Below are 13,055 nucleotides of genomic sequence, written 5' to 3'. Positions count from 1 at the left end.
TTCTATGTGCAGTATTCCCCTAGCGCTGGAGTTTCCCCGTTCTCCTTGATCGGTAAACTTGGTCTTGGCTTGCTGGCTGTTCGGGCTGATTTCTGGGGGAGGGGCTTGTTGCTGTGGTTTCCAAATGTCTTTGCCGGAGGCTGAATTGCCCCGCCCTTGTCGGTCCGGGCTAAGCAAGCTGCTTGGGTTTGATCTCAGGAGCTTTTGTTCCCTGCAAGCTCTCCGTACAGCCTTGGAGGACCAGGGCAAAAATGGTGGCCTCCCAATCTCCACCCGGAGTTGCTGAGAACTCGGGGCCCCGCTCCTCAGTGCGCCCACAGAGAAAAGCAGTCACTCCGTGTCCCCGGTCTCCGGCCGCACTCCGTGCTCACCCGGCCTGTGACAGAGCGTTGCTATCTCTGGCACCCGACCCCGTGTGGAGTCTCCAAACCCAGCAGATCCCTGCGGTGCGCTCCCGCGCCGCTCCTCCCCGGGAAGGAAGGGGAGTCTCCCCGGATCTGCCGCCTGTTGGGTCCCTGCTGGAGGAGCAGTGGCCCGACTGGGCCGCGGATCACAGTTTTTGGCAACCCCAAGCTGAGAGCCCGCGCCTCAGCTCCGTCTCTGCAGCCGGCTTCCCCGCTCCGATCCCTGGGAGCTCTGGTGCACTCAGGCTCCCCCGGTCTTTCTGTGACCCCGAGGGTCCTGAGACCACACTGTCCCGGGAGGATTCCACCCCCCGCTTAGCCACTGCAGCGACGTCCCTCAGCGGAGCCGACTTATAACAGTTCCGATTTTGTGCTCCGCGACTCTATCACTTGCCAGAAGCGGCCGACGGAGGCCCCTCCCCCGCCGTCTATCCTCCCGAATATCGCCTCGGATTCACTTCTCCGCATGTCCTACCTTCCAGAAAGTGGTCACTTCTCTGTTCAGATAGTTGTTGCTACTCTCCTCTTCGATCTCCTGTTGAGTTCGTAGGTGTTCAGAATGGTTTGATCCCTATTCAGCTGAATTCCTGAGACCAGACGAAATCCAGGTCTCCTACTGCTCCGCCATCTTGCTCCGCCCCCTAAATTTCAGTTTTTGATCTTTTAAACCAGCTTCGTCATCTTATTGAGCTTCTCATTAATGAATTAAATAGAATGTTGACACATGCTTACATGAGAATTTGAGTTTTTAAAAATAAAAATATGAAGATTACTGTGGCATAAAGAGAACACAAATAGGGAAGCAAAGTGAAGGTTATTGGTGGTTTTTCAGGCAGTTGTTTTTTGAATGGGTTTTTCCAAAAATGACAATTTCCCCAACATCATCCAGTAGAGGAATGAGAATGAGGGATGAGAATCTTTACTTCCTGTGAGGTATTGATGAAGAATAATTGGAAGAAAGGCAGGCAGGGACAAGTAGGCCTCCTGCCCTAAGAGGAAACCACCCTTTAAAGGATTTTACACCCACCCTGGAAGGAGCCCTCCACCCTTTCCCATGTGATAGATAGATGACAAAACCCTGATTGGATGACAGGTACAGGGAGGGTTAATCAGATTAAAACAGCCCTCCAACAAAGCCCATAAAAACCCCAGACTTAGAAACCCCAATGGCAACCCTCTCGGGTCCTCTCCCTCCTCCTCTGTGGTATCACTTTGATTTTGCTCAATAAGCCTTGCTTTGCTGTCCACCACTCTGTCTGGTCTACCTCTTTCATTCTTTGAAGTGGCGTGACGGGGACACCAACAGAGAAAAAAATCCTGCAACAGTATCAAGTGTTTAGTCTTGGCTTTTGGGGCATGGTACCTGAAAAGGCTTCCTCCCAAGTTTTTTCGCTAAAGAAGTTTTGCAATGTCTCCTGTATATCCAGGAGGGAAGCAATAAAAGATTTTGTCTTTCTTTTGAGTCTCATCTTCCCACAAATGCTATAGTTCTATCTTGCTTGGATGAGAGTTTTCTAGGTTCTCTTAGGTGAGTTGGGACTTGACCAAGGAGTCACCAAGAGAAAACTGTAATTTGGGATCATCTCTGCTGTGCTAGTTCTATCTCTTAGGGACCCTAAGAACTGAAAATGAACTGAGCAATAATGAGATATTTCCTTCCTGATCATTGGACTGGAAGGTACCCATAGAAAATCTGTCTAGCCTAAGAATAGATAGGGCACACTTTTAAAAAGAATCTTTTTTAAGAGGTTGGGAGAAGTAACTTAGAGATAAATTCGGTCTGTGATTCCTTCCTGGGATGTAAACGATTGTGAACTGACAATAGCTTAGAGATAGAGCTTTCTTTTGGAATGTCTTAACAATGGAGGAGTACAAGGAGGAGAATGAGAAACTATGACATCCAGGGTCTTATATCATGTGTGTACTTAGCCCTTGCCCTATACTTCACCTTCAGGGTCCTTGGAGTCTTTATTGCTCCGGATACTGTAAACCAGGTTAATATTTGTGAGAAAAGGTCTACAGCCTCAGAATTTTTTGAAATACCGTTCTAAGTCTGAGCAAGCATAATTGGGTCCTCTCCTCAGGTGTCATTAAGCTGAAATCAAGATGTCAGCCAGACTGCAATTTCATACAAGCCTCAGGGGCACCCATCTCCACAATTTGAGTAAATATAATTATTTTATAGATTCTATTTTTAATTCTAAAAATTAAGTGATTTTTACCATCCTCATTTTATAGAATAGGAACTGGAGGTTTTGAACTTTATTAATATGCCTACAATCCCACAGAAATTGACAGTGCAGAGACACTAATCCTGGAGAAATGTTTAAGAGATTTTTTTTTTTTTTAACCCAAGAGCTGTAAAGGATTGGACTCTGCCAGCACCAAGGAGTGCTGACAAGGATCAAGTTAGCAGGCTATTAAAAATAGTTCCATCTAGAAATAATTGTGGCTGGAACAGCCCACAGCTGCGGAGGGGCAGCAAAGGACCACCAATTTGAATGGCAGGTAATTTTACAGCAGCCCAGAGATCCAATTTCTTTTTTTTTTTAATTTTTTATTGTTATGTTAATCACCATACATTACATCATTCGTTCTTGATGTAGTGTTCCATGATTCATTGTTTGTGCATAACACCCAGTGCTCCATGCAGAATGTGCCCTCTTTAATACCAATCACCAGGCTAACCCATCCCCCCACCCTCCTCCCCTCTAGAACCCTCAGTTTGTTTTTCAGAGTCCATCGTCTCTCATGGTTCGTCTCTCCCTCCGACTTACTCCCCCTCATTCTTCCCCTCCCTGCTATCTTCTTCTTTTTCTTTTTTCGTAACATATGTTGTATTATTTGTTTCAGAAGGACAGATCTGTGATTCAACAGTCTTGTACAATTCACAGCGCTCACCATAGCACATACCCTCCCCAATGTCTATCACCCAGCCACCCCATCCCTCCCACCCCCCACCACTCCAGCAACCCTCAGTTTGTTTCCTGAGGTTAAAAATTCCTCATATCAGTGAGGTCATATGATACATGTCTTTCTCTGACTGACTTATTTCACTCAGCATAACACCCTCCAGTTCCACCCACGTCGTTGCAAACGGCAAGATCTCATTCCTTTGGATGGCAGCATAAATTCCATTGTGTACATATACATCTTCTTTATCCATTCATCTGTCGATGGACATCTTGGCTCCTTCCACAGTTTGGCTATTGTGGACATTGCTGCCATAAACATCGGGGTGCACGTACCCCTTCGGATCCCTACATTTGTATCTTTGTGGTAAATACCCAGTAGTGCAATTGCTGGATCGTATGGTAGCTCTATTTTCAACTGTTTGAGGAACCTCCATACTGTTTTCCAGAGTGGCTGCACCAGCTTGCATTCCCACCAACAGTGTAGGAGGGTTCCCCTTTCAGAGATCCAATTTCTAACTAAAGTTTTTCCCTTAAGACCGATGAGATTAGATACATCTAGGGTGCTGCTAGCACCTACTATCTTTCAGGCTGTTAAAAAAACAAAAGAGCTTTTATTATTATTTTTTTATTTTAAGGATTTTATTTATTTGAGAGAGAGAGAATGAGAGACAGAGAGCAGGAAAGGGGAGAGGGTCAGAGGGAGAAGCAGACTCCCTGCTGAGCAAGGAGCCCTATGTGGGACTCGATCCCAGGACTCCAGAATCACGACCTGAGCCGAAGGCAGTCGCTTAACCAACTGAGCCACCCAGGCAACCAAAAGAGCTTTTATTCTTACCTAAATATTTTTTTTTTGGTTGCAATTTTCCATGTCTGACTAGATTTACAACAAACAGAAAAGTAGTAAGAGCTCCCAGGATATTAATTACCACGGTATTAAAACAAATTTTGGCGCGTCAAGCCCCTTCCGGGGTGTGCTGTGAGTGTGCGGGTCCGGAGCCAGAGGGGGCCATTCTAAGTTTACACAAGTTCCCAGAGCGAGGAGACTAAATAGAGCGACAAGGACTCTGCACGCCGAATCCCACACGTCCGCGGTACTCCGCAGGTTCGAGGACAGGCAACCGTTGCGAGGGGTGAGCATTTTTAAACAGCCAGAGGGTGCCTGGGTGGCTCAGTTGGTTGAGCGACTGCCTTGGGCTCAGGTCATGATCCTAGAGTCCCGGGATCGAGTCCCGCATCGGGCTCCCTGCTCAGCAGGGAGTCTGCTTCTCCCTCTGACCTTCCTCCCTCTCATGCCCTCTCTCTACCATTCTCTCTCTCTCTCAGTAAATACATAAAAATCTTAAAAAAAACTTTTAAACAGCCAGAGATCACGTGGTCACCGGCCAGCCCTGTTACTGGCCCTCGGACTCTCACACTTGGCTTTGGCGCCGAACCTTTCCCCCCTTGTGGACGCAACCATTAGCTCCGCTCTCGGAGGGAATACGAGCCAACCTCACGATTAAGGCTTTTCCGAAAGAAGCTTCCGACTAATTCTCAGGAAAAGTTCAGCTATAAATAAAGCAACCAAATGAAACCCACTTAGGAACGCTGTAGAAGGCTCCTTTGGCCAAAAGGAAAGAACAGACCTGACCCTGACTCCCCCTACGCTCTGTAGGGGCCGCGAGGATGGTTCCGTCTAAGGCGCGGACTCCGCCTCCACGGGCGCCGCCATTTTGCTTGGCTGGACGAGAGCGAGCGACGCTTTGGGGGAGGGGTCTTGTAGGCGCCTCACTGGACCCCACGGCCGCGCTGTCGCTTCTCGGGGGGAAGTCCTCCCCGGCGAGGGGCGCGGAACCATGTACATAAAACAGGTGAGGCCTGTGCGCCCCGTGCACCCCCTCACGGGCCTCTGAGGACCACTCCTTGAGGCTGGGGTGTCGCCGTGCGACCGGGCCTCCCGCCTCCCGGCAGGGTGGACCCAGAGCTGGACGCGGGCGGCGGGGGAGGGGAGAGGCCCCGCCCCGCGAGCGCGGGGGGCAGCGGAGAATTGGGGCGCCCGTCTGCAGCGCGGGCCTCCTCGCAGGGCGTTCGTCTGCCGGAGCAGTCTCTCCGAGAGGTTTGGAGGGAGCGGGCCTTCCCGGGTGGGCCGGGTGCGGGCTGAGGGCCCCCAGCCCCGAGCTGACTGGAGGCCGCGCCGGGGGCGGCAGCGGCTGGGCGGGAAGCTGTGTTGTCCTGCGCGGGCCATTTGCGTGGGGTGTATGGAGAGGTGGTCTCCCCGGCCCGGAGGCGCCCCTGGGGGGCTCAGGTTGAGGTGTCAGCTTAGCCCGGGGCCTTTGTCCCCGAATTACGGGAGACGTGAAAGGGACCCTCCTCCTTGCAGAATAGGTAGCGCCGCCTCGTTCACTTGTTTACTCCTGTCAAAATGGTCTTCCCGCGCGAGAGTCCGCCGCAAAGACGAGCCCATTGACGCTCGTGGAGAGAAGTTTCTCTGTTGGGTGTGTTGGACTTGAAGCACCCTTTTCTTGGAACGGCTGCTTATTTTGGCTGGCGGGTGTGTCCGAAAGAAGCGCCCACCGCTCCTGGAGTAAGGGAAGCTGGGGCCAGCCTGCCTGCTTGACACTTTTTTATTAAAGCAATGTCGTGTTTAGCGTTCCAACGAATCTTATACAGTGTACTTGATTTTGAGAGTTCCTTAACAGGTTACTAACTATAACTCCTAAAACACTACAGTGCCAGTGGTTACTAATAAACGGACTGTTTTTTTAAAGATTTTTAATCGCCACTTTTCGGAATGAGTTTCTCTTACAAGAAATAGAAAGCTCTCTATCTTGCGTTACATGAGAAACCAGAAAGAGAAGAGCCAAGGAAAAATGTTAGTTTGGGAGTTACTTCTTTTAGTATGTATACTCTGAAAAGTATCTTTTTTATTTATTAGGTTATTATCCAGGGTTTTCGGAGTTACAGAGATCAAACAATTGTAGATCCCTTCAGCTCAAAACATAATGTTATCGGTAAGTGTTGATGGTTCACAAAATCAGATTGATATGTATAGACCATTTAAATTCTGTCTAGGCTTAAGGAAAGAGGACTTGGGTTTGAATATTACATGAATTTATATATTTTTTTCTATATGAAATAGCATGTCTTTTATCTACACTGACGAATTGCTTATTTTATACGTTTAAAATATTTGCATAAGACGATCATTACTCATTTTTATTTAGGTAGCCTTGTATGTGTGAAAGTGTGTCTTTATGATCATAGCGAATGACACTAAATTTAACATTTGAGCTATTCTGTTCTTGGTATGTCATTTCCTAATTAAAATGCCCACTGTTGCCTTATTTCAAAGCTGACCGTTATTTATTCGCAAATTAGATTGTTCCCAGGTTGTTTTTTTTTTCTGTCATACTGTTTAAAGTCACACCATGCATCTTGTTGGGAAGAGCATAAACTGGAGCATAACAGAATGGGTTTCATATCCCGGTTCTGATACATAGTCTTTCAGACTTGACTCTGGGAGGGGCTTTAGTTTTCTCATTTGTAAAGTGGAGCTAATGATACCCATCTTATAGGGCCGTTGGGAAAATTAAATGAGAAAGTGTATGTGTGAGGATAAAGAGCTGCAGTGATTATTGTTCTGAAATACAGTATTTACGGGCGCCTGGGTGGCTCAGTCGTTAGGCGTCTGCCTTCGACTCAGGTCGTGATCCCAGGGTCCTGGGATGGAGTCCCACATCGGGCTCCCTCCTTCAGGGGGAAGCCTGCTTCTCCCTCTCCCACTCCCCCTGCTTGTGTTCCTGCGCTTGCTGTGTCTCTCTCTGTCAAATAAATAAAATCTTTAAAAAGAAAATGAAATACAGTATTTAGTCTAAAGACTCTTCGGATGAGAATGTCCATTTTTTGCTGATACAGCCAGCAAAAGTGTTTTTTGACATCCTGCTGAATTTTTAAAGGCTAGATGAAACTCTTATAAACAGACTTCCATACATTGTCCCCCTTGCATGGTTTATTGGTATATTAGACTGCTAGGTCTACCATTAAATATAGACTGGGTGGCTGAAACAACAGTAATTTTCTGTTTTGGAAACTCAAGTCCATGATGAGGGTGCCAGCAGAGTCACATTCTGGAAGTCACCATCTTCATCATCATGCTCACAGGACCTCTTTGGTTCTCTCTCCCTCTTCTTTATTAGAACACTAATTCCATCATGAAGGCCCCACCCTCACAACCTGACCTGATCCTGACTTATCTCCCAAAGGCCCCCATCTCCAAATACCATCACATTTGGGATTAGGACTTCCAACATATGAATGGGGGCGGGGAGTGACACAATTCAGTCTGTCGCACTCACCAAGATTAGTAAAGGGCAAACATTATTTTGAAATAAAAAATAAATTTTAAAAATTGAGGGCAAGAATGTCAACTATACTTCAGTTAAAAAAAAATTGAGGGCAAGAAAAAAACCTACCCTCAGTACATCACTTGTAGCTTGTAGTTGGAAATAAAGAAAACATTTTCCTCCCTTCTGTACCTATTGAGTAGTTAATATAAGGATAGCTTGATCCAATATTTTACTTACATTTTGATTACAGGTGCCTTCTGATTCTCATCAATCAGAAAATCTTTAGAAATGGAGAAAAATGAATAATTACTAGGTTTATATTATTTCTTTAACTTACAGGTTAAAAGTAGGTGGATATCTTAATTATATCAATGGTATAATTTTATAAGTGAGCTATAATGATGACCATTATTACCTATGATGATTAGATTATGTCTGTAGGATCTATCAGATATTTTTGTTTTAGCTGTTGCCAGATAGCTGTTTACTACTTTGTTTGCAACATTAGTGTTGTTAATAGTTACAAAGGGAATTGTCTAAGTGTTCTTTCCTTTCTTTAACAAACCTAATATGATTTTACTGCTTAAACGTGTTTTAAAAACAGGTACTTTAATAATATAAGAAAGATCCAAAGTAGTATAGACTGAGATGGACATTAAAAATCTCCTGTAAAAGCATACTGCTTTGGTTATTTAATGATTTTGACCTTGGAAAAAAAAAAGATTGGGAGGCAGGTATCTCTTGTGGTGATGTTTGATGTTTGAATCTCTTGTTTTAATAGTTGAATGATGCTTGAATGTACCAAGCATATCTTTTTTTTTTTTTAAAGATTTTATTTACTTGACAGAGAGAAAGATAGGGAGAGCAGAAACACAAGCAGGGGGAGTGGGAGAGCAAGGAGCAGGCTCCCCACTGAGCAGGGAGCCTGATGCGGGGCTCGATCCCAGGACCCTGGGATCATGACCTGAGCTGAAGGCAGACGCTTAACCATTTGAGCCACCCAGGCGCCCCACCCAAGCATATACCTTTTTAAGGTTACCTTTTCTGTAGCTTTTTAACAAAAGAAATATATGTTAATTATAGAACATTATGGAAGAGTTTAAACGCTAAAAGGAAAAAAAAAACTATAAACTGTAATCCTGCCCAGAAATAGCCATTCTTAATATTAACGATCTATCCTTGTGTTAAACCTGGTTTCCTAGAAAACAGTGCAGGGTGCACTCAGCTACTAATAAGCCTTAATGGGAAGGTGCACTCTTGCAGGGCAAGAGTGAGGGGGAAAGCTGGTCATAGCTTTATAAAGAAGGCACAGCTGGTTTGTGGTCAAATTAGATGACTTCCAGACAGACTTTGGGAACCCACCATGTGTGGGAAAGATCAGATTGGAAAGGAATAGTCTCTGTCTCTGGTCAAAGTTTACCACACAGGGCATTAATTTCCCCCATGCTCTTGGATGGTGTTACTCTGGTGACTAACCCCCGCTGAAGTAGTCAGGGAACTATAGCCTCCTTTGGTTTTTCACAGATCTGACCTGAGTGCATACTTAGGGTAGGCTGAAACAACCTACAGTGATGGATACTGAGCCTCTCCATTGACAGGCAACCAAGACTTGGGTTGGGGCAGGTGAATTTGGGGCACATATAAACTGGATCTACCTTGTGTACATCTATATAAATAAGCCTTTTTAAATAAAAATGGGCTTGTAGTGTAATCCATTGGTAATCTATTTTTTCTGTTTGAGAATAAGTCTTGGGGCACCTGGGTGGCTCAGTCATTAAGCGTCTGCCTTCGGCTCAGGTCATGATCGTGGGGTCCTGGGATTGAGCCCTGCATCGGGCTCCCTGCTCCATGGGAAGCCTGCTTCTCCCTTTCCCACTCCCCATGTTTGTGTTCCCTCTCTCGCTGTGTCTCTCTCTGTCAAATAAATAAAATCTTAAAAAAAAAAAGAATAAGTCTTGAATATCTTCCTATAATCATTAAATATTCAACATCCTTAAAATTGCTATATAGTGTTTCACTCTGTGGGTAAGAGTAATTCTTAAAGGGAAATTTAAAAATTTTAAGTTATTTATTCATGAGTAGATGTTGGTTTGAACTATATGTAATTTTTTTACTTTATTTTTTTTAAGATTTTATTTATTTATTTGACAGAGAGGGACACAGCGAGAGAGGGAACACAAGCAGGGGGAGTGGGAGAGGGAGAAACAGGCTTCCCGTGGAGCAGGGAGCCCGATGCGGGGCTCGATCCCAGGATCCCAGGATCATGACCTGAGCCGAAGGCAGACGCTTAACGACTGAGCCACCCAGGCGCCCCTATATGTAATTCTTTTAATGATAAATTATTTTTTTAAACTTTTATTTAGAGATAATTTCAGATTTATAGAAAAGTTGTATAAGGAACAATACAAAGAATACGCCTATCTGCATTACCCTACTACCTGTTAACATTTTCTTTACTTGCTTTATCATATGCACTCACTCTCACACTTCTCTTTTCAAACAGTAAGTTATATAGGTCATGGTCCTTTACCTTTGAATTCAATGTAAACTTTCTAAGAATAGGGATATTTTCTTACATAAAACACAGTACAAACTTCAGTAAATTTGACATTAATAAAATAATCTGCTCTTCATTTTCCAGTTACACTGATTGACTCAAAAATGTTCTTTATAGTATTTTTTCCTCCTCTAGTACAGGATCTAATTTAATTTAGCGTTAGGTACTGCTGTTGTCATGTCTCTTTAGTCTCCTTTAATCTGGATCAATTCTACAGCCTTTCTTTGTCTTTTATAACATTGTTTTTAAAAAAATACTACATAAATGATGTGGTCCTCTGAGGATATTACATCTGGAGGTAAAGAATCACTTTCTACTTTTTTTAAATGATGTTACTTTTGATCACCCAGTCTTAGGTAGTTATCTGGTTTTTCTACTGTATAGTGTTTGTTCTCTTGCAAGTAATAAATAGTATGAGGATGGGAAATACTTTTGGACCATGCAAATATTGTGCTCCTTTTCAAAATTTCCCCCTAGATTTAGCATCCATTGATAATTATTGCCTTTATTCTGATGGTTACAAAATGATGATTTTCCATTTCCAGCATTCCTTTCACATTTACTGTGTGGTATTCTGTGAGCAAGAGTTCTCTTTCCTTAGCTATTTATCATTTTATTATCAGTTTGGAGTGATGGATTATTTCCTCCTTCCAGCACAAATTTATAATTCATCCAATTATTTTGGTGCTCAGATTTCTTAGATTAAGCCAGTAGAAATCTTGTTTCAAGCTGACCTCTGTGTCATATGCCTTTTTTATTTTTTTTTTTAAGAATTTTTTTTTTTTTAAGATTTTACTTACCATTTGACAGAGAGAGAGCGAGAGCGGGAACACAAACAGGGGTAGTGGGAGCGGGAGAGGAAGACTTCCTGACGAGCAGGGAGCCCGATGTGGGGTTCGATCCCAGGACGCTGGGATCATGACCTGAGCTGAAGGCAGATGCTTAACGACTGAGCCACCCAGGCACCCAGTCATATGCCTTTTTTAAAAAGTGATTTATTACTTTCTGGCACAACAGAAATGATTTTTTTTTTTAGGCTTTACACTAAAGATGATAACTGTAAGGGTTAACTTGTTCAGGATATCTTGGTCAAGATGAGAGAGATTGGGAATTTTGCTGAACAACAAAATTCAAATGAATTCATTAAGTCTGAAGCATTGATATCTTTTTATGTATAGAATTGTTTATTTCTGAATTCAGGTAGTTGATAAAAAAGTGCCTTATACTTACCTATACTTTTGTGATTCTGAGATTATATGTGATATGTAGGGCTGATCATAAGTACTTTAATAAGCAAATAGTTTGAGAATTTAAAATGACTGTAAGAATTAAAAATTTAACATGTAAATCTTTAAATTATTAAAAAGATTCTATTATATATAATTTAAAAAGAATTATATGTCCATAGTAATGATTGTAATTATGAAAACCTGGTAACGTTTGGTTATTCCTATTAATTTTAAACTATTAGAAAAGAGCAAAAGGTCACCTGGGTGTCTCAGTCGTTAAGCGTCTGCCTTCACCTCAGGTCATGATCCCAGGGTCCTGGGATCGAGTCCCACATCGGGCTCCCTCCTTCGGGGGGAAGCCTGCTTCTCCCTCTCCCTCTCCTGCCGCTTGTGTTCCTGCTCTCGCTATCCCTGTCTCCATCAAATAAATAAATAAAATCTTCAAAAAAAAAATAGAAAAGAGCAAAAGAATCAATGAAATAAATTTAAGAAAAAAAACCATCTGATGTCTATACAAAAATTGTACTCATTTGGTGATTGAAGCTCTTGTTTTTGATTTCTTTTGTTTACTCTTTTGTATTTAACTTCAAATACTAAGATGTTAAGTTAGTAGAATATAAATTTTTTAATACTTTCAGTAAAGTTTTAATTTTATTGGTTTCTATGCAAAGTAACATGTACTTTTTGAAATTTTATAGTGGGCAGAAATGGATCTGGAAAAAGTAACTTTTTTTATGGTAAGTATTGTTTTTTAAATTCTAAATATGTTAAGACCTAGGTATCTTAAGGTAATTTATTTTAAAAATTGGTTTTCTAAAAAATAAAAATAAAAAATAAAAATTGGTTTTCTGAGGCGCACCTTCTGAGGGGTGCCTGGGTGGCTCAGTTGGTTAAGCATCTGACTCTTGATCTCAGCCCAGGTCTCAATCTCAGGGTTGTGAGTTCAAGCCCCTCATTGTGCTCCATGCTTGGTGTGGAGCCTACTTAGAAAAATTGGTTTTCTGAGGTTGTGTCTGCATGAAACTCAAATACTTCTTCATACAGGATTGTAGTTTAGTGTAGAGGATTTCAAGTATAATGGTATAATGATCTGAGTTCTCTATACCTAGTGATTAATTAGCTGAAAAACTGGGCAAAACAATCTCTTAAGGTACTCTTTGCACTTCAAAAAGAGGTCTTTGAGGGCCCCTGGGTGGCTCAGTTGGTTAAGCTACTGCCTTCGGCTCAGGTCATGATCCCGGAGTCCTGGGATCGAGTCCCACATTGGGCTCCTGGCTCAGCGGGGAGCCTGCTTCTCCCTCTGACCCTATCCCCTCTCATGCTGTCTCTTTCTCTCTCTCTCTCTCTCTCTCTCAAATAAATAAAATCTTAAAAAAAAAAACAAAACATAAAAAGAGGTCTTTGACCTGCCTACTTTGATGGGTTGTGAGAATCATGAGATAATACAAATGGAAGTGCTTTTTAAACTTGAGTGCAGTATCTAAGTTTTGCAAATGCATATATATATATATATAATATATATATATATAAATGCAGTAGAATAGTTAATACTGTTTTGGAGAATGGCTTATCTTTCTGTTTTGTTTATTTATTTATTTTTAAAGTAAGCTTTGTACCCAGTCTAG

General features: G+C 42.8%; 1 protein-coding gene across 1 annotated transcript in view; it reads left to right on the top strand.

The window, feature by feature from the left end:
* Positions 1-5,017: 5,017 nt before the first annotated feature.
* SMC3 (structural maintenance of chromosomes 3) overlaps positions 5,018-13,055 on the top strand; it is a 39,065-nt gene continuing 31,027 nt past the window's right edge. Inside the window, exons 1-3 of the mRNA XM_025880816.2 lie at positions 5,018-5,169; positions 6,234-6,309; positions 12,129-12,167. Coding sequence (XP_025736601.1) covers positions 5,155-5,169; positions 6,234-6,309; positions 12,129-12,167 — 130 coding nt within the window. The 5' untranslated portion in view covers positions 5,018-5,154. The remainder of the gene's footprint in view (positions 5,170-6,233; positions 6,310-12,128; positions 12,168-13,055) is intronic.

The sequence above is a fragment of the Callorhinus ursinus genome, unplaced genomic scaffold (genome assembly GCF_003265705.2).
Source record: "Callorhinus ursinus isolate GAN/ISIS: 27379988/994484 unplaced genomic scaffold, GSC_fseal_2.0 scaffold20, whole genome shotgun sequence".
Taxonomy (NCBI): domain Eukaryota; kingdom Metazoa; phylum Chordata; class Mammalia; order Carnivora; family Otariidae; genus Callorhinus; species Callorhinus ursinus.
The sequence above is the reverse complement of the archived record's forward strand: the minus strand, read 5'-3'. Positions and strand labels throughout refer to the sequence as shown.